Here is a 22,097-nt window from a genome sequence, read left to right as displayed (position 1 = left end):
CAACCCACAAAAAATATGTGATTTCTCTGCAGTACTTCTTAAACTTGGGGTCCCAACCCAAAAGAGGTCACAACTTTAACAAACCTATTAGAGGGTCATGGTATTACCACACTCACTTCTCCAATGCTGCTAATTGGTGTGTCTGCCTGAAGCTGGGTGGCAGGAGAGCAATGGCTGCTGCACGAGCACTCAGCTCTGAAGGCAGTACTGCCGCCAGCAGCAGCAATTAACATACCACTCTTACTTCTGTGCTGCTGACCAAGCTGCTTTCTTCAGAGCTGGGCAACCAGACAGCAGCCAATGATCTCCAATTTGCTTTCAGAGCAGGTGGCCAGAGCCCATATTTCACAGTATGTTTAAAAAAAATGTAATGTCTAGAGTTGAGCAGGAAATGGTTTTCCCATCTCCTGAACATTTTTAAGATTTTGAAAATGGTTCCAGGACTGACTCAGGATGAAAAGTCAAAATCTCAAAATCTCAAATTTTTCACAAACTAAAAACTGAAAAAAATGGGTTCAGTCACTTTAAACATTTTGTTTTGATGTTGATCCTTCTGAACCAGCTCTAATAATTTCCTAATTAAAAATTGAAAGACAAAAATAATTCATCATATAGAACCATATTGACCATCAACTCAGGGCATCAATATGTTACAATACTAGGCTGTTACGTTCAATGTGGACAGCCACTAGACAGGGATGAGACATACATTTTGTCAGTGGGTTTCACAGGCACTTGCTGAACAGCAAAGGAATGGTGAGTCTCATGAATAATGTTTCCATTCCAGGTATCCTAGAGGAGCGTAACTTGCTCCTTTCACCACCTTCTCCCAGTCCCTTTCTGCTCCTATACTTTTCTCTTCCTCTGCCCTTTCCATAACCCATTCTTCTCAGCTTCTGCCTGTCTCTAGGTTTTTCTTCATTCCTGCCTCTATTCCTATCCCCCTTCATCCTGATCTCCTGTCCTCTTCTTTCTCCCATAGCTGCATTCCTGCCTCCTCCAGTCTTCCCTCCTACCCACCCTGCTTGCTCTTGGTCTTCCATTCCTGGCACCTACTCTTAGCTCCAAAGTTCAATGCTTTGGAAACCAGTAGGAGCAATTTCAGGGACAGTAGAGCTCAGAGGCTGCAATGGTGAATGCTCAATCTCTGTGGGGATGCAGCATGTGTAGTCTGGTTGATAAATAAGAGCTATGAGGAACAGATGCCAGATTTGGGCAAATATCTGTAGGGACCATCAAATGCCACATCCCTGACATGAGGGTGACTTCTCAGCCAAATGTCGGGTATCTACTCCATAGCACAGAGGTTCTAGTTTTGCTCAACGGTTGAAAGAATTATTTCACTGGGCCAAACAAACAATCTCATTCTTAAAAGGGATGAACCATTTTAGCTGAAATACGAAAACTCCGTCTTTGGCAGATGTACAATATGGTAGATCTCAGCCCAAATGGTTTAAGTTTGGCAATGCTATACGCAACTAATGATAGGGTCTTATAATGGAAAAATCAAGCAACCTTAACTATGTTCATTGCTACTTGTGTGTTTGATTCCTATTTACCTTATTGATACAGACTGTATAGTACTGTAAAGTCTTGTTTATATACTAGGAATTTACAGCAGTATAGTTATGAAAACTCCACACCCCTCAGAAACATAGTTATATCAACTTAACCCCAGTGTAGACCGTACTAGGTTGACAAAATAATTCTTCTGTTACCCTAGTTACTACCTCTCAGGTAGGCAGGGTACCTCCGGCCATGGGAGAAGCCCTCCTGTGGGTGTAGGTAATGTCTACACTGAAGTGCTATAGAAGTACAGCTGTGCTGCTGTAGCGTAGTAAATGTAGACATACACTAAGAAATAGAAGCAGTATGTGTGGTTGTAGTGATGTACCTGCCATTGACTTTAATATGAATCATATAGTAAATCTTGGAAAGTGGACATTGTTGGGAAGCTGTTGTCATTGCGTTGGCGCACTTTGACTTAGACTTGCCCAGTTGGACAGTCCTTCCCCTATCTTTGTATAGGAGTAGGAATAGTCTGGTCATACACTGACAGAGCAGGCACTTCATGACTTTCAGAAGGGCCCAGAATAGGGACAGCCAACTTCCATTGCATATTACCACTGCTTTCCAGGTTTTTTGGGTTGTATCTGGGGTCCCAGTGGCATGGATAGCCTGCCTTGGTTTGCTTTCAGCCTTTCATGTTTGTGGGTCCTGGTTGTGATGCCAATGACCTGTCAATGCAGTTATTACAAGACCTGTCTGATTTTGCAATCAGAGTTTTTTATTTCTGGGTATTATTCTAATTTCTTAGAATTTAGTGAGATAAATAGAAAGGAACATAAACACTGTCAAATCAAGTGTAAACATGTAATAAGAAAAGCAAAAAAAGATTTTGAGGAACAGCTAGCCAAAAACTCAAAAAGAAATAACAAAATGTTTTTTAAGTACATTAGAAGCAGGAAGCCTGCTAAAAAACCTGTGGGTCCCCTAGATGATCAAGCTATAAAAGGAGCAATCAAGGACGATAAAGCCATTGCGGAGAAACTAAATGATTTCTTTGCTTCAGTCTTCACAGCTGAGGACGTTGGGGAGATTCCCGAATCTGCACCATCCTTTGTGGGTGGTGAATCTGAGGAACTGTCCTGGACTGAAGTGTCATTAGAGGAGGTTTTGGAACAAATAGAAAAACTTAATGTTAACAAATCTCCAGGACCAGATGGCATTCATCCAAGGGTTCTAAAAGAACTCAAATGGGAAATTGCTGAGCTATTATCTGTAGTTTGTAACCGATCCTTTAAATCGGCTTCCGTACCTAATGACTGGAAGGTAGCCAACGTGACACCAATATTTAAAAAGGGCTCTAGAGGCGATCCTGGCAATTACAGACCGGTAAGTCTAACTTCAGTACCGGGCAAATTAGTCAAAACAATAGTAAAGAATAAAATTGTGAAGCATGTAGAAGAACATAATTTGTTGGACAAAAGTCAACATGGTTTCTGTAAAGGGAAATCCTGTCTTACTAATCTATTAGAGTTCTTTGAAGGGGTTAACAAGCATGCAGATAAGGGGGATCCAGTAGATATAGTATACTTGGATTTTCAGAAAGCCTTTGACAAGGTCCCTCACCAAAGGCTCTTGTGTAAATTACATGGCCATGGGATAAGAGGAAAGGTCCTTTCTTGGATTGAGAACTGGTTAAAAGACAGGAAACAAAGGGTAGGAATAAATGGTAAATTTTCAGATTGGAGAGGGGTAACTAGTGGTGTCCCCCAAGGGTCAGTCCTGGGACCAATCCTTTTCAACTTATTCATAAATGATCTGGAGAAAGGGGTAAGCAGTGAGGTAGTAAAGTTTGCAGATGATACAAAACTGTTTAGGATAGTCAAGACAGAAGCAGACTGTGAGGGACTCCAAGATGATCTCACCAAACTCAGTGATTGGGCAGCAAAATTGCAAATGAAATTTAATGTGGATAAGTGTAAAGTAATGCACATTGGGAAAAATAACCCCAACTATACGTACAGTATGATGGGGGCTAATTTGGCTACGACAAATCAGGAAAGGGATCTTGGAGTTATCGTGGACAGTTCTCTAAAAACTTCCACACAGTGTGCAGCGGCGGTCAAAAAGGCAAATAGGATGCTAGGAATTATTAGGAAAGGGATAGAAAATAAGACACAGAATATCTTACTGCCCCTGTATAAAATTATGGTACGCCCACATCTTGAATACTGTGTACAGATGTGGTCTCCTCACCTCAAAAAAGATATTTTGGCCTTGGAAAGGGTTCAGAAAAGGGCAACTAAAATGATTAGGGGTTTGGAACGGGTCCCATATGAGGAGAGGTTAAAATGACTGGGACTTTTCAGTTTAGAAAAAAGGAGACTGAGGGGGGATATGATAGCGGTCTATAAAATCATGAGTGGCGTGGAGAGGGCCGATAAAGAAAAGTGATTTATTAGTTCCCTAAATAGAAGAACTAGAGGTCACCAAATGAAATTAATGGGTAGCAGGTTTAAAACGAATAAAAGAAAGTTCTTCTTCACACAGCGTGTAGTCAACCTTTGGAACTCCTTGCCAGAGGAGGCTGTGAAGGCTAGGACTATAATAGAGTTTAAAGAGAAGCTAGATAATTTCATGGAGGTTAGGTCCATAAAAGGCTATTAGCCAGGGATAAAATGGTCCTTGGCCTCTGTTTGTCAGAGGCTGGAGAGAGATGGCAGGAGACAAATCGCTTGATCATTGTCTTCGGTCCACCCTCTCTGGGGCACCTGGTGCTGGCCACTGCCGGCAGACAGGATACTGGGCTAGAAGGACCTTTGGTCTGACCCAGTAGGGCCGTTCTTATGTTCTTATGTTATGTTATGTACATATAAGTAAGGATAAGATGTAAGAAGAATATTTTATTTTACTGCAAGACAATATTTCAGATTATACAGGCATTTTTAATATGTGCTTTTGATGTAGAGAGATGGGAATGAAGTGAGTTTTACTCACAAAAGCTTATGCCTTAATAAATCTGTTAGTTTCTAAGGAGCCACGGGACTTCTTGTTGTTTTTAAAGAAGAGAAGGAAATAGATGGGTGAAATGAAAGGTAAATTTGTATATATACAAAATTGCTTGACAGTTATTTTTAGGACTACAGAACATTCTTTATATAAAAAAATATTGTCACTACATGACCTAAAATACTAAAAATATTATCATGAGGATTTACCGTCCCTACCCTCACCTTGTAATTTAGACTGATGCAACAAAGTTCCATTAAAGTACAGGATTCATGACTTTTATATTTGTGGGGTAACTAGGTAATGGTTTTATACAGGGTTGTTCTCTCAAAAAGTTGTAGACGTTGTAATATTACATTTCACCCAGATGTAGGTGGATAAAACATTTATCTTCACCACGTCTCTCAATATCAGATTGTTGACTTTTTTAGTTAAAGTTGTATGATTAAAATGACAGGGAGTTGACAGCTACATTCAAACACAAAAAAACAAATGCCCCCATTTCTATTGTGAGCCAGATTACATCCTACCCTATTACAACTGAAAGGCTTGTTAAATGTGAAACTGATCTCTTGGCATAATTCTGGGAGTAAAGATATGGGTTCATGTAACAGGGTAGGTTCAGTCTTTAATAACTCTCAGGCCTGTAGAGAGAGAGAGAGAGAGAGAGAGAGAGAGAGAGAGAGAGAGAGAGAGAGAGAGAGAGAGAGAAAGAGAGAGAGAGAGAGAGAGAGTGTGTCTGTCTGTCTGTCTGTCTGTCTGTCTGTCTGTCTGTCTGTCTGATGTCAGCCCCTCCCCTATGCCAGCCAGCGAGGGAGGATCCAGTCCCTTCATGGTGCCCCTCAGCAGGGTGCTGGCAGCCATGTGCAAGCAGTGCAATTCATGGGCCACCTCCTCACTATGTGCAGCCAAAGCAAAGGAAGCCACAGGCTGCAGAGTGTGGCTGCCGGTGCCAGACTGGAGCTCTGGCATATGGGCTGCCCCACGTTACTCTTTAGTAAGAGCCCCACTGCAAGCTGCGGCAGAGGCCAGGCACAGAATGGGGCTGAGGCTGCCAAGCTAGCTGGGGAGGCCACTCCCTTTTAGTGGCACTTTGGAACCCAGCCCCGCCCCCCAAGCCCAATCTGACTCCTGTTCTAGGGGAGGGAGATGGGATGACCAGGGATTTTCTGTTTCTTTTTGGCTCTGCCTGTAGCTGTGGTTAAGGCAGCTGCCTCTCCTGCCCCTCAGCAGAGGTACTGGGGTGCGGCTGCTGCACTACCCTCCCTCCTCCAGCTTGATGTAGTTACCATCATATTCAAACCATATTTAAATATCACTATGGGGAGAAAAGAGCCACAGGGAAGAAAATGAAAGGCCACAGCCAAGCCTTGCACGAAGATAGATGCTTTTGTAAAGGCTAGGAAGGCTGTGGCTGAGACAGACAGGAATACAGATGAAAATCAAGAATCAGCTATAGTCTATCAGCAATCAGACCATGTAGAATCAGGATTTTAAATCAGTGAATGTCATTCATATGAAGAAAGCAATCTATTAGAGATTAAAAGTGTGAGGAAGACAGAAGCAGTTAGTCTTTCTGTTGATGATACAGGCAGTCCCCGAGTTACGCGGATCCGACTTATGTCGGATCCGTACTTACGAACCGGGCTTTTCTCGCCCCGGAGGACGCGGGTGGCAGGACCGCCCAGACGCACCGCGTTCCCAATGCCCGTGTCCTCCGGGGCGAGACCAGGGAGACGCGGAGCAAAGCCGCAGAGGATGCGGGCGGCGGAACCGCGGTGTGTTTGGGCGGTCCCGCCGCCCGTGTCTCCCTGGTCTGCTGGGGGGGGGGCGCACTAGCTGCGCCCCTCCCCCCCCGAGCAGACCAGGCTTTTCTCCCGGACGCCTGTGGTAGAGCAGCTGGGGCGCTGCCGGGTTGGACCTACCCAGCAGCACCCCAGCTGCTCTGCCCCCAAGCGTCCCCAAGTCAGCCGCTGCTGAAACTGACCAGAGGCTGACTACAGGAAGCTGGAGGCAGAGTTGCTCTGCCCCGGGCTTCCTGGAATCAGCCGCTGATCAGTTTCAGCAGCAGCTGACTTGGGGACCCTGGGGTAGAGCAGCTGGGGTTCTGTCGGGTTGGTCCCCGCAGCACCGAGGTGTCGCGCTGCGGGGACCTACCCGGCAGCGCCCCAGCTGCTCTGTTCCAGGCATCCAGATTCAGCCACTGTTGAAACTGATCAGTGGCTGATTCCAGGAAGCCCGGGGCAGAGAAACTCTGCCTCGGGCTTCCTGTAGTCAGCCGCTGGTCAGTTTCAGCAGCAGCTGAATCTGGACGCCAGTTCCGACTTACGTACAAATTCAACTTAAGAACAAACCTACAGTCCCTATCTTGTACGTAACCCGGGGACTGCCTGTATTAGTACTATTTTGACTGCCACGATGATGAAAGAAGAGATAATCCAAGTTGTTAATTCACTCCCACCTATTCAAAAATGCCACTTGCTCACTGAACACTACATTCTGCCGAGGGACTACATTTTTCCCTCCAGGGTTCTGCATAAATGTAATCCCAAATTCAAGTATAGGTATCTCTGTATGACTACAAGTGGACGTTATATTATCCCTCACTAGATGCTGCCTTTTGGATTTATTGCACAGTTATGGTTCCAGAAGACAAAAGGAGTAAATGTAAGCAATTTGTCAATAGTCCCTTTATCAAATGGCACAAAATTGATGAGGAGGCTAAAGATCATTAGCAAACAAAATACAATAACATTTCTATGATTTCTGCAGAACACCTAAAACAGTCTGTAATGGAGCCAGAAAAAAAGCATCCATAACTATTATGAATTGATCATATAAAACAAACAAACAACCCCCCCCTCAAAACAGCCACATTATCAAGTCTGTGTCTGAAGCCATCCTTTTCTATGGAAAACGATGTATAGCATTACATGGAGATCATATAAAACTTTCAGAAACCTCAGATGAGGATGTCGCAGGCAACTGTGGCAACTTCTTAGCAGTACTGCAAATGATACCCAGAAAAGACCCTATTCTGCATGATCATATATTCAGCATTTGTTTGAATAACCACAATGCCAAATATACATCACCAAGAATTTAGAATGAATGGACATAATTGATCATGATATTATTTGCCAAAAACTAGCTGAAGAGATAAAGGCTGCATCTTTCTTCAATATCATGGCTGATAAAGTATCTAGTCATAACAAAGAAGAGCTGGCATTGTGTGTTCATTTTGTGGACAAAAATAAGAATATTCTAGAAGACTTCTTGGCCTTTTTGTCTTTGGAAATAATTACTAGTGAATACACCACCAATAGTATTATCAGAACTGTAAATGAACTAGGACTGGATGTATCAAAAATAAGAAGACAGGGCTACAATGGTGCAGCAAACATGTCAAGTGATAATGTCAGAGTACAGCGTCGCTTAAGAGAACTATCACTGGAAGCAGTATATGTACACTGCAGTTCACATGGTCTCAACTTTCTAATTGTTCATTCCTATGGTTTGACAACTGTATGAATCACTATGGTCAAGCTGAAGTCTTGCTGCTTGTTTTTCCTGAGCAGTCCGAAGCATTAAAGTCTGCTTTTGTCCATCATCAGCAAAGAATTACCGAAGTCACAGGGTCGCAAGGTATTGATACATTTGTGCAGGACAAGGTGGTCAGTAAAACATATTGCATATCAATACTTCTACCAAGCATACCTGTTTATTATTACAGCCTTGGAATTAATTGCTCATAGAATTAATTGAGACCAATGTGGAGAAGTTTACCAGAATGTCGAATGGCAAAGCAGAGGCCAACAGCTTGCTTGCATGTCTTGCATGTCTTGCATGATTTGACTTTAGCACCACATTCATTTTTAAAATTGTACCTCATTTGTCAGGTATTTCAGTCAAATTGCAAAAGCAAAACAATAGATATTGTCAGCACATACAAGGAGATAGCTGAGGTTAAAAAAACCTTCTAGCATTATATCAGAAAATATAAATGAGGAATTTGGCAGAATCTATCAGTATGCAGTATGGTCAGCCCATGCTGTCAATGTGGAGCCTTCTATGCCTTGAATAGTTGGTAGACAGGTTCACTGGCAAAATGCCACAGCAACTACTCCAGAGGAATACTACAGAGGAAATATGGCAGCTCTGTTCTTGGCTCATATCACTAAAAAGCTTGAAGAGCAGTTCTCCAATTTAGCTGCTAAGTCTTATCTTTTACGTTTAGTACCATTTCTGTTATGTGGAAATACCCTTAAACGCGCTGCCCACGCTGTTCAAAAAACTCAAAATTATTATAATGGGGTTAATGGGAGGTTGGTCGTAAGTACAGATGGTCATAAGTCAGTGTGTTTCTAAGTCAGGAAGTGGCTGTATTGTTTTTCATTACAGCAAGATCCCAGAACCAATAGTGGGAAATAGTTTTTGCAGGGGGGCCAATTAATGAATTTTGGTACATGGTCACAGACTGGCTCCACCCCAGGAAGAGGAGGGGCCTGGGGTAAAAGGGGCAGGGCTGAGGACTAGCCCCCCCTCAGAGTTGTCTGGGGCTAGAGGCTTTGAATTAAAACATAGCAAAGAGCTTGTGGCTCCCAGCCCCACTGCTACTGCATTGCCTGTCTGCTGCCCAGGATTGCTGTGGCTATTTAAAAGACTCAGCTCTAGCCCCTGCCAGGGTAGCACTGCTACTGAGAGCTGTGAGCCATTTAAACAGGATCCTGCTGCCTGAGCCACCGCCTAGAAATTCAGTGATATGGGCACCAGCATATAAATAGAAAGCTGCCAGATGCAGTTCTCAGGTCAAATCGAAGCGTTAGGTGGGCTGGATCCAGCTGCTAGTCTGCATCTTGCCCAGCCCTGTTCCAGAAGGTAATTTCTACAAGACCTTATTACTGTGTACATTTTTAGTATGTTATAATAAAATCATTTTACCAATCAGTTTCCACTCAAATTTTTCATTAACTTTCTTATGCTAACTCATTGCATGACTATTTTGAACTCCTTTATATTTAAAAAAAGTTGCTTGCACGTTTACAAAGAAAAAGTACCCCATGCCAGAGAAATTCCTGTGTATGAACCTGGTTCAGGTTATTCTGTTTCTTTTTCTGAACCAATCTACAGATGGAGAGAGTCTTCTTTATGTTCTGACACAATTACAGCCTTTTCATAAGTCCAAGACTATATTCTGGGTACTCCGGGGAAAGATTCTGTGTATGCTCCCAATGCATCAGATCATCTATTAATACCACTACCCCTTAATATTTTAAATGACTTCAGATATATATCCACAGTACTCCTTTTAGAGTTACAATACTCACCGTAATCACAAAGCACAACTAACAATAGATTTGAAAAATCTTTCAACATCTGTTTCATTCTGATCATTGGGCTCATAGGTCCTTTTATTCCTCATGTCCTTTTCCACTCCCAAAACACAGGCACTGTTTTCAAGAACACCTGAAAATTAAAACGTAAAAAAATTACAACCCTGTTAAATTTGCTTCATAAAAGAAAAAACCTGAACATTAGTTGGAAAACTTTTGACAATAGTAATAATGCATTAATAGTATTAAACAATATATCCAGTTAGGGGTGAAAGTAAATGCCAGGACTTGCCAGTGCATCAGTGTCCTTGGTAAAGTGAGAGGGCAGCTTTGTGCCGCCGGAAGGGGCAGAAGGATTGGGGCAGATTTCTGCAGTCCAGAAGCCCCATGCTCCAGTGGTGATTTGAAGGGGCTGGGAGCCCCAGGCCCTTTTAAATCTTCAGGCTCTGGGGCAACTGCCCCTTTTGCTCCCTCCCCCACCTCCCATAGGCAGCACTGCTGAACCCTACAGCAGAGCCATTGACAGGGGGAGCAAAGGGAGGCAGCAACATTAAAGTGCTGCCACAGCTTTAATAATGGCCATATACTGGCCAGTACTGGTGGCCAGTTCTTACCAGTACACTGTACCCATCCCATACCAGCCCACTTTCACCTGCGTCTCCATTTCCTCTCCTAGCCACCTTGCAATCAGCTACATATATGCAAAGCAGTTCCTGTATCAGAACAATGAAATTATCTTATCGCTTTACCCTTCCAACCAGAGGCTATTGGTGAGAAGGAACCTGAGGAGTCATGGGTCATGTGAGCCCCCCCCCCCTCACCCAGGGAAGTGCTCCAGCCCAGGCTCCACCCCTCCCTGTCTTTGCGCCCATCCTGCCTCTTTCCACAACTGGGGCAGCCTGGGGAACTAACAGTGCTGGGGGTCTGGCACCAGCAGCAGGGGTCTGATCCCCCTCACACCAGCACTGGGGGGAGAAGCAGAGCAAAGTGGCCCCAGCTCATTTTGCTCCCCTGCCCACATCACTCTGCTTCCCAACACAGAGGGCATGTGTAACGCCAACAGGTGGAACCAAACCTGGGACCTCTGGAGCTTAATGCACGAGCCTGTACCACTTGAGCTAAAAGGCATTTGACTCTCAGCTAGGGCTACAGGGGAAACTCATTCTTGCTCGCTGTAAGTGCCACTGCATGGGACAGTGAACCACACCCAGTAGGTGTGATTTACACAGGGGCAATTCTGTCCCATCCCCCTGAGTGGCGCGCCAGGTGAGCAGAAGTGGGGCTGCCTTGCTCTGCTTCCCCCACCACTGCCAGCGAGTGCGCAGGCGGGGGGATCAAACTCTCCATGCTCGTGCTGGCACCCCCAGCCCTGCTAGTCCCCCCCCCTCCGCTGGCTTCTGGCTGGCCCCTCCCATCCATGGCATTTAGGGCATGTGACCCCTTGTGCCCCCTCATGTGTCATACTCACTTCCCCACCCATCTGTTAAGGCCTGGATAGCAATCCTATGGCAATAGCTGCAATAGTCACCTTACATTGAAGGTCCTGGATGTGCTAAAGCAATATTGTTTACAAAGTAGAGATTGGCCAAAATTGAGACTACAACCTGGATTCTGACCTTGGCAAATGCTGATATGGAGGGATTAATGCTAGTATGCATATAATCGTAGAATCGTAAGACTGTAAGGGACCTCGTCATCTAGTGCAATCATGTATCACAGCAGCACTAAGTGTTACCAAGACTATCCCAGACGGCTGTTCGTCTAACCTGCTCTTGAAGTCTCTAATGATGGAGATTCCACAACGTATTTAGACAATTTATTCCAGGGTTTGCATATATAAAACCATTAATAACTTAACTTTCAGTTAACTGTTTTGTTGTTTGTGTTTCAGAGATTCTTCATTAGCATAAAATGAATCAATACAAATCTGCCACTGATTCTCAAACTGCGCTTTAGTTCAAATTTATCAATATATTTAATAAAATTGTAGATCTAACAGTGATTATTTGCACATCCTTGCTATTGATCATTGGGGAAGGTGCTATGACATTTTCCCCTTTTATTTCATTGGTGATAACAGATATTTTGAAGTTTAAATTTTGACAATTTCACCTGCGTTGGTTGTGACCACAATTATAGATGCCATTTTTGAAAGTTCGTTCTAAAATACGTTTTTTAAATTTTATTCCACTTGTGTAGACTAGAGTAACCACAATTTTGTTTTAAAGTGCATCAAGTAAATCTTCACGATCTTTGTAGTAAAAAAAAAAAAAATCAATAGATATGCACTATGATAGCAGCAAAAACAATAAGTTCAGAAGATAAGACCCTCCCAAAAGGCAGTATTATCCATGCAAGGCAATTATTATGTGCCTTCTAGTCTACCCCACTATGCGAGACAGTGTTCTAACATAACAAAGAATGAGTTCATGCCCAAAAGAGTTTGCAATCTAATTTTAAGATGAGAGATGACAGGTAGATGCAAATATTCCCTTTTTAAAGCAATGTAAGTACCCCTATAAGGCAGACTATACACTACACACTTCCTTTAAGAAAGGACCTTCGATAATTAACCAGATACTTAATAAATGCTATTTAAGGATTTAGTTCAATAAGGTTATAAAATAAACTTGGCTTTAAGCAACATCTTTCCACTCTCACAATTATGGCCCACTATAGGTTTGGAGACTCCTGCAATTTTCCCCAACAGAAAGTGCTTTCCCCTCCTCCTCACACTCAGATCCCCAATCTTCTCTTACTCTCTTCTACCCACCCTGAGAAGCTCTGGACACCTCTGCCTCCCCGGCAATAGACATAGAGATCCATGCTTCTTACCTGAGCCATCAGCCACTTCCTTCCTGGCTTCTCTGCTCAGATGCAATGCTAACAATATGCCAATGCCTCCCTGTTCTCAGGAACTCTTGGCTTCGGGAGCTGGGTGGGACCAAGTAGCAGCAGGAGAGGAGAGAAGTGTTGGAGGATGAGATGGGTTCCATAGACAGGCAAGTGAAGAGAATCAAGTCTGGACTGGCTCCTCTCAAGACTCATGATTGGGCGTCTCCTCCACAGTAGTTCTGGCATCCACACATTAGTGCCCCCTACCAGCTCATCAAGAAACGGGCCAGTTTTTACAGTGGAGCTGTAAGACCAAAAAGAAAAAAGTTGAGAAAAATAAATTACAAAACTTAACACCTACAGAAATGTTGCCAGGATTTTTTTTAAAGTTCTAGTGAAAAACAGGGTCCTTCATGTTTGTTCATTAATAAACATTCTTTAGCAGGATTTGCAACCTAGACATTGAAGCATTTTACTAGTGCTTGAGAACTCGAGAGTGAAATGATCCAGAAACGTAATATCTGCACAAGTATTAAACTAATTCCTTTATATTATCCAAAATGAAAAGAATGGAAAAAAGCAAGCAAACAGCATAAACAGTGAAAAGAATATTATATCTTTTAGTTCTACTTATATGTATTATCTGTATTTCAGAAAAGACGATTAATCATTTTCTCCAGTATTTCTTTAACTCCTTTTAGCATTAGCTGATTCCTAAAGGTTAATACCTGCTGGAAATTTCAGTGCCTCTAATAAAGCCTCCCAGTTCATTATTAACAGAGTAGTTTAGATGGCATATTTTAAGAAAAGCTGATCTGTGTTGGTCATGATAGGAGCAAGACAATTTTGCGTTGTTATTATATGTGGTTTTATTCAAATTGTAAGTCTTAATTTAAAAGACGTTGATGGCACTAGAAATGCTATGTATAGGAAAAATATTACTGCAGAGATGGTAAAATCTGCTTCAGCCAACATTTGAGGCCCAGTCTCGCCAAGTGCTGAGCTGAGATCTTATTGACATCAGCATGGCTAGTGTGCTCAGCACCTCACAACAAGTGGCCAGCAACCTTCAGTCTTGGGACCCCTAGAACTAGTTTAGAGAGCATTTATATGGATGAGATTTCTGTTGAAAGTCTGCTAAGACGGATGAATGATGAGTTTACTAAATATCAGGAGATTTGAGAGAACTTTTAAGCAAGAATAAATAATAAATGTCAAGAATTAAATATACTCAATTGTGCTTGGTAGCATCAGAAACTGAATTTAAGCATCCAATCTCATATCCTTATGACTTTCTTTTCTTTCCCGTTTAAAATCTTTTCTGTGGTGTTTAATTCTTCCTTGACTCTACTCTATAGCGATGCTTTTCTGAATTGAGCTACACTGATTTGTACCAACTGAGAATCTGGTTGAGTCTGAACAATAACAAACCACAAGCTTTAGAAACATGTAGAGAGAATTAGAAAATGGATTAAAATCAAGACTGAATTTTTTTTAAACAAATATACTGCGGGAAATATTTCAGGTAAGTTCTATGGCTTGTGTTATACAGGAGGTCAGACAAGATGGTCACAGTTACTACTCAAACTATGAATCCATGATATCTAGGCTTTCTAGTGATTTCATTTTATATATGAATTTTTGGTGATTTTGAACCTATACAAAAGAGTATTTTCAATATTTTAGAAACCTCAAAAACTGTTATATTCTTTTTTCCCTTTCATTCAAAAGCTGTACATGGTAAGTAAGAATATTCAAACTGATATTAACTATATGTACTACAGCAGTGCCTAGGGACACAAGACCTGGATTACCACCCCACTGTTCTGGGGACATAACAAAACAGATGGTATCCACCCCAAATAGTTTGGTATACAAGTATAAAGCTAGAGACAACAGATTGGTAAAGCAAAGAGATGGGTAGCATAAAGAAATGATAAAAAATGTTGGCAAAAGAATAGGAAAAACTAGTATTAATAAAATTAATGTTGAACTTAAAAAGATTTGATGCTCACTTTTAAAAACAAACAATACATATGAGAGCGTGTAATTCTTATGAGCATTCTTTCTGGACAACTCCATAACTAAGCCCAAATCTATGCCAATAGAGCCCTTGTACCACTATACACCATCATGTATAGTATAAACAAAACACTATGGGGGCGTCTAGACTGGCAAGATTTTGAGCAAAAGCAGCTGCTTTTGCACAAAAACTTGCCAGCTGTCTACACTGGCCGCTTGAATTTGTGCAAGAGCACTGACTTTGTAATGTACAAAATCAGTGCTTCTTGCGCAAATACTTTCACGCTCCCGCTCGGGAAAAAGCCCTCTTGCGCAAGAATACATGCGCAAGAGGGCCAGTGTAGACAGGGAAGAACTGTTTTGTGCAAAAAGGCCCTGATGGCTAAAATGGCAATCGGGGCTTTCTTGCGCAAAATCACGTCTAGACTGGCCACGGATGCTTTTGCGCAAAATCACTTTTTGCGCAAAAGCATCCGTGCCAATCTAGACGCGCTTTTGCGGAAATACTTTTAATGGAAAAACTTCTCCGTTAAAAGTATTTCCGTAAAATCACGCCAGTCTAGACGCAGTCTATGTGAATTTTGCAAATGGATAAGAAAAAACAATCAGATCAAATCTGGTGCTTAATAACCTTCCCTGTGACTCTATAAGTGGGCAGTCTGAGATTCTGGAGAAAGAGGGAAACAAAAACCCAGAATTGGCACTAGTTGTAGACAGGCAATATGTCTATAATATCATGTGAGCATATGTTAATTAACATGATTGTGTGTTAATATCTAGTTACTTCTATGGTTCTCATCACCAAAGTATGTCAGTTTCACAGATGGAGAATTGAAGTACAGATGCTCAGAGCAAGATCTTCAAAGGTATTTAGGCTCCTAATTTCCATTGATTTAAATATGGAAGTAGGAGCTACTTTTGAGGATCAAGGCCCAAATGATTTGCCCAAAGTTTCATAAGAAGTCTCTCACAGAGCTGGAAATTGAACACATATCTCCCCATACTCTATTCATACTCCCCATACTCCATTGATTTAAACTAGAGATGTTGCTCAATAAAAACAAGAGTCCAACTAAAGATAAGATTTTGTTTTGCATTTGCATCGAGTCTGGTTATAAGTTTTCAGCTAGCAAGGTTATTGAAGCTTATCAGTGACTAAACAGATCATTTCTCACAACACATGTTCATAGAAGGTCCATGCTTCATATCATAACAAAGACTGATACAAATGTTTTAGATATTGAGATTTGTTAGTCAGCAAAAGTTTGAACTAGTTTGGCTGAGAAACACTAAATTTCCAGATGATCTTTTTCGGGCTGTACTGTTAAAATATTTTAACCACAAATAGCTGCATTCACACATTTTTCTGCAGGTTCTATTGCTTTAAGCATTTTCTGTACTTGAGAGCACAGCAGCATATGTATAAAAGACAAGTGTTTTGGTTTTGCTTTGTTTTGCCAAAAATAAAGTAGGAGGTGTTGGAAAGGCTAATTGGGGTTAGAAAAAAAGGTGTTGGAGAAATGAAGTGTGTTACATTTTTAACTGCGGCACAAACAACCTTAACTCTGGGAATACAAAAGAAAGTCCGTATGATTAATTGTTTGCATTACAATATAGGAAATATTTTCATATGAAAAAATGTCAAGAGGGCTCAAAATAAGTGAGTGCGCATTACTAAGGCGAAGTAAAGCTCTGTAGAAGCGTGTACGAACAATTCCGGAGCCAAGTTCTCTCGACAGCTCCACTCTCATAGAAACGGAGGAGGCTGCTTAGGGTCCGCTGAAGGCAGGATCTGTCCCACGGGCTGAAGCAGGCGGCCGGGGAAGGGAACCAGCGGCTCGCGGGCGCTGAGTCACTCTGCCTGGGAAAATGCGGCGGGCATGGCCAGTGTAGTATACACCGGCCAGCTCACACCCGCCCACCAGAGCCCAAGCCGGGCGGTGCGCACCGGCGGGACGCGGCTCCCCTAGGCTGGGAGCTGCTCCCAGACCCGGCCATGGTCCCTGCACCCGAAGCGTAGCAGGCTCGTCCCGGCCACCCGCTGCCCATGTTAAGCCCTGGGCGGCCGGTGCAGCGCCCAGAGCCCCTACCTGCGGCGGGAAGCACCGCGCGCCCGCACCGCTGCCAGTCTCTCCCGCGGAGGCGCCGCAGCAGCTGAGAGGAGCCAGCCCCGTGACTGGCATCGCTCTGCCCACGCCGCGGGGAGCGGGACTGAGACAGGGCGCCCGGAGCGGGGCGGGGCCCGGCCCGGGGGAGGGATGGCCACGCCCGTGCAGCGCTCCCCCGCCCGCAGCGCAGCGGGCAGGAACCCTGAGCTCAGCCTGGCTGGGCCGAACCCGCGGAGCCAGCCCCGGCCGAGCTTGCTGGCCCAGGTCCCGCTTGCTGGAGCCCAGCCACCAGCGCATTAGCCCGCCCCTGCCTCTTTCAGGCAGAGACAAAATAGTTTAACTCTCTCACTCCTTAGGGACCCTGACGGGCCAAAGAGGAACTAGATACATTCATGGAGGCAGGTCAATCAATGGCTCTTAGCCAGGATGGGCAGGGATGTCACTATTGTCCCAGTCTCTGATTGCCACAGCAGATGGGTCACTTGATGCTTGTTCTGTTCATTCCCTCTGGGGCATCTGGCATTGGCCACTGAAAGAGGACAGGACACTGGGCTAGATAGACCTTTGGTCTGTCCCAGTGTGGCTATTCTCATAAGGCACATCTGTACTTATCCCAAGATCCACACTCTGGTGGTCAATCTTCTGGTGATTTATGGGATCTAATATAAACCAGTAAACTGAACACTGGGGATAGTCCCTGCCAGTGCTGGGTATGCCTCTTTTTGCCAGGAGTAAGGGAAGCCTACAGGAGCATTTGCTCCCAATGTGTGGATACCACTAGGACGCTTAAGATAAGCTGACTCCAGCTACGCATTTTGCATAGCTGGAGTTGCATACCTTAAGCCAACCTTCCTGGCTTAGTATAGAGTAGGCCTAAGGACCTTCTCCATGGCTGTGTCTAGACTGGCAAGTTTTTCCGGAAAATCAGCAGCTTTTCCAGAAAAACTTGCCAGCTGTCTACACTGGCCACTTGAATTTCCAGAAAAGCACTGACGATCTCATGTAAAATCATCAGTGCTTTTCCGTAAAAACTATGCTGCTCCCGTTCAGGCAAAAGTCTTTTTCCAAAAGACTTTTGCCCAAAAGGGCCAGTGTAGACAGCATAGTACTGTTTTCCGCAAAAAAGCCCCGATCACGAAAATGGCGATCGGGGCTTTTTTGCGGAAAACCGCGTCTAGATTGGCCACGGACGCTTTTCCGCAAAAAGTGCTTTTGCGGAAAACCATCCTGCCAATCTAGATGGGCTTTTCCAAAAATGCTTTTAACGGAAAACTTTTCCGTTAAAAGCATTTTCGGAAATTCATGCCAGTGTAGACGTAGCCAATATGTTTCAGACATTTGTATTTTCAACCAGCCTCCTCAGTACAAACACATTCCTGAGTCTTCCTCAGCCCAATCCTCCCAGCTTGAGAACAACCCCTGTTCCACATGAGGTCAGTTCTGATAAAAATCTCTGAAACAGTTTAATGTACACATCCAGTTGTGTCTCCAGCATCTGCTTCAAAGTAAATGGTAAAGTGCTCCTCTCCTAAGAGAAGAACAAAATACAAAAAGTATGGGCTGGTAGGAAGAGCCAAGCATCTCTATGCCAAGTGCTACCACCACATACTCTCCACCAGCCACTTAGTCAAATGGGCTGGCCCTGTCTTCTCCTGAACTTCTCTGGGTTTTGTGCCTTATGCTAGGTGTGTGGGTGTGGAGAATAAGTAGGCTGGGGGAGACATTATAACCAGAACACAATGACTACATAAAAAGACCATTCGAAGGCACAATGGCCAAAATTTTCAAGTGTGGTTGCCTAAAGTTAGGCACAAAAAAGCCCACACATTTTAGTGCCTACATCAATGGCCCGATTTTCAGAGGCTCTATCCTAAAGCACTGAGGGCTGAGCAGCAGCACCTCTGAAAAAAACAGGTCACTTTTATTAGGTGCTAATAAATATGGATTTATTTACCTAACTGGTGAAGCCCCGCACTGAATAATGCCGATGTTTTTATCTGAGAGTGAGAAGGTAGCAGAGCAGCAGAAAAACTTTCCTTGAGCTAAGGTGAAGACATAGTAATAAAATGTTTTAGTTAAGCCAGAGCAGCAGTCACAAGTTTTTGCATTGCAATTAAGCTGAATCTACTGCATTTATGGATATTCCTTATAAGAACATTAATTTATTTTGTATTTTTGTCTGAAAATAAAACCCAAAACTTCACATATTAACAGTTAACATTGCATTCAAAAGAGTAGGAAGATAAATCACACAGAAACATTGAATATTTCTTGCTTTACCCAAATATTGAAATCATGCAATCGACACAAGTTATCAAACTATCCAGCAATTGCTCTGAGTCCTCCTAGATTCACTCATTGTGAAAACCTCTCCATTGGGACCAACGTAAGTTACCATCTTTTCCATATGCCAGTCTTGGTCCAGGGTGTTATGCTTCAAAGGGAGACTGCCATCTGGAGTGCTGTCAGAAAAACTTGCATAGTAATTTGGACAATTTTATGAAAAGTAAAGAGTAACAACCCAAGTATAGATATTCTTACATGGGTCACCTCTTTTCCTGAAACTGATGGACATGTCCTTTATGCAGCCATGACTGCCCACTTTTTAGTACTTGTAAAAGTCTATTTGTTTTGGAGTCTTGTTCTCAAATCTTACTTGAGGTTATGGCATTCTAACACCATTAACAAGGCAAAGCACCAGAGTAGCCCTGCAAACTGCCTCTCACTTCTCCAAGGACAAGACTCCAGTGAGATGCCTCAACCCTAACCTACATAAGTTAGAAGATAACTCAGTCTTTGGTGTGTCTGCTCTCTGGCAAGAAAAATCCCAGCTCATGCCAGCAATGGGGATGTTTTATGTGGTAGCATGCATTAGGAAATGGACTAAGGCTACCACCTCACTCCACATAGGTGTCTTAAGATACTGGCTCCTCTGCTGCCAAGAACAGATATAACATAGTATCAGAGCACTTCATGTGAAATGTGTGATAAACCAGTTACTCCTTGGCTATGTCTAGACTGGCATGATTTTCCAGAAATGCTTTTAACGGAAAAGTTTTCCGTTAAAAGCATTTTCGGAACAGAGCGTCTAGATTGGCACAGACGCTTTTCCACAAAAGCGCTTTTTGCAGAAAAGCGCCCATGCCAATCTAGATGCGCTTTTCCGCAAAAAAGCCCCAATTGCCATTTTTGTGATCGGGCTTTTTTGCGGAAAACAAATCTGGACTGTCTACACTGGCCCTTTTGCGCAAAAGTTTTGCGCAAAAGGACTTTTGCCCGAATGGGAGCAGCATAGTATTTCCGCAAAAACACTGACAATCTTACATGAGATCGTCAGTGCTTTTGCGGAAATTCAAGTGGCCAGTGTAGACAGCTGGCAAGTTTTTCTGGAAAAGCGGCTGATTTTCTGGAAAAACTGGCCAGTCTAGACACAGCCCTTTAGTACAGAAGTTGTAAAATAATTTTAAGACTGTATAGTTGGGACTAGAGGGATTATGCTGTAAAAGTCTTTCTCCACTGGAGGCTCTATTGAACTTCCATCACTCAAAATCAATACCTCACTCATGCTTCATGTTTAATATTGGAAAACCCTTATATTAGTGAAGGTTTTACCAAGTTTTTCCTAAATGGATATGACTTTTTTTTTTCTAATTTAGTCACAAGTACCTAAGAAAACAATCGAGTTCTTTCATAGTTATTCAAAGGTTATGGAAGACCTGGACAAGGACTTTACTCAATACTGTGCATTTCTATAATGCCATTCGTCCACTGATCTAAAAGTACATTACAACCAGTAAGTAATCTTCAAGGCACCCCTGTGACAGAGCTTATATACCCATTTTATAGTTAGGTAAACTGATTCAGTAGGCGATTTGGCTGAAGTTTTGTCAGAACCAAGAAAAGAACCCAGCTCTTCTAACTCCCTTATCTTTGCTCATGTGTCCTTCATACCAATCTTTCTGCTGTATCAGCACCTCTGTAAAAGCAATATAATTTGATAGTTTATAATAAACAACATTTCCTGTTTGTGACTATCTGGTTGAAATTATAAGGTGCTCAGATAATAGAGTGACAAGCACAATATAAAAACCTAGATAAAATCATTATTTCTTTCATAGTACCTTGCTCATATCTGCACATAACAGACATGGCTGTCATTCTAAGAACTGATGTCTATTTTTGTTAAAGCACTAAATTTCAGTAGGAACATTTTTTCATAAAACTCTTTGAACAACATTGATCTCTGGCCAGGAGTGTACAAAACATCTAGTTCGTTGTCATTAAAACTGGTTGCCCTTAAATAGTTTACGGTTCCTGCTGAAGTTAGCAATTATCCTTCTCTTGGGCTTTCCCAAAACATTCCTGGAAAACAAAGCAAAACAAAAAAACCCAAGACAGTAGAAAGATTGAAAACAGTAATTGTTCAAGCATTACTGCTGACATGTGGCAAGATTCGAGTTGCTGAAATTTCTAACATACCCAAGCTCACATTAATGAAGGAATAAGAAAAAGTTTATTAGCAAATAGTAAGAAGCTCTCAAAGTGTAAAAACGCAGAGTTGATAATAATAGGTGAAAGGAGACTAGCTAAAGTGAAGAGGAAAGTGGAAAATATTACAGAACCATAATTGTAAATCCCTTCCCACCACTTCATCTTTTATTCATATTGGCTCTAGGTTATTCCCCTAACTCCCAAGTAACCCTTTGTCAGCCTAAAACATTTTGTGCTTGTTTCTTGTTTCTATGGTATCACAACCACTCCATACAGTCCTTTTAAGTGATTAACTCATTGGGGCTTAATAATTGTACTAGACTAGAGGATTAATCCAGCACCATCAGGGTCACTTGGAATATTGCCAGAAGTTTCAACAGGTGGATCAAGCCATAACACCTCTGTGAAAGAAAGGACCTAATTCTGTAGTTCTGACTTGGGCACAACTGACATTGTCTTAAAAAATGTTTATCATGGAGGGGAGGAATCTAAAGTTGCCATATTTAAACAAGCATCTGAAAAGAACTCTACCTACATAAAGTTAATTACTAAACACCTACAATATAAATCCATACAAGAATATATTTAGTTTGTGAGAGTTATGTCCCTGTAAGAGAACCAAAAACACCAGCTTGAAACGGTTTTTTCCTGCAATCTTTTCAAAGAGAACATTTAATTTCTATCTTGGAGTCAGTCTCTTTTTTGGGCATATCTTGATTTATAGAGTAAAGATCTAGAAAGTCTTGGCCCTATGCTCTGAAAGTTCTGGTAACAATAGCTCTAGAATAAGTGT

At 42.5% G+C, this 22,097-nt stretch overlaps 1 protein-coding gene across 3 annotated transcripts in view; it reads right to left on the bottom strand.

Moving 5' to 3' along the window:
* Positions 1–17,847, bottom strand: part of THSD1 (thrombospondin type 1 domain containing 1) — a 36,172-nt gene extending 18,325 nt beyond the window's left edge. For 2 of the 3 annotated variants that reach the window (XM_075919104.1, XM_075919103.1), the window contains exons 1-3: positions 16,796–17,847; positions 12,684–12,987; positions 9,843–9,981 (exon numbers count right to left, since the gene is read on the bottom strand). Coding sequence is in view for 2 of the 3 variants with exons in the window: in XM_075919103.1 (XP_075775218.1) it covers positions 9,843–9,918 (76 nt within the window). In the remaining variant the exon portion in view is untranslated. The remainder of the gene's footprint in view (positions 1–9,842; positions 9,982–12,683; positions 12,988–16,795) is intronic. The other variant, XM_075919102.1, reaches the window with a different exon arrangement.
* Between the last annotated feature and the right edge of the window lie 4,250 nt (positions 17,848–22,097).

Source organism: Pelodiscus sinensis, chromosome 1 (genome assembly GCF_049634645.1).
Source record: "Pelodiscus sinensis isolate JC-2024 chromosome 1, ASM4963464v1, whole genome shotgun sequence".
NCBI lineage: Eukaryota > Metazoa > Chordata > Testudines > Trionychidae > Pelodiscus > Pelodiscus sinensis.
Note: the sequence above shows the minus strand (reverse complement) of the source record. Positions and strands in the feature narration are given on the sequence as shown.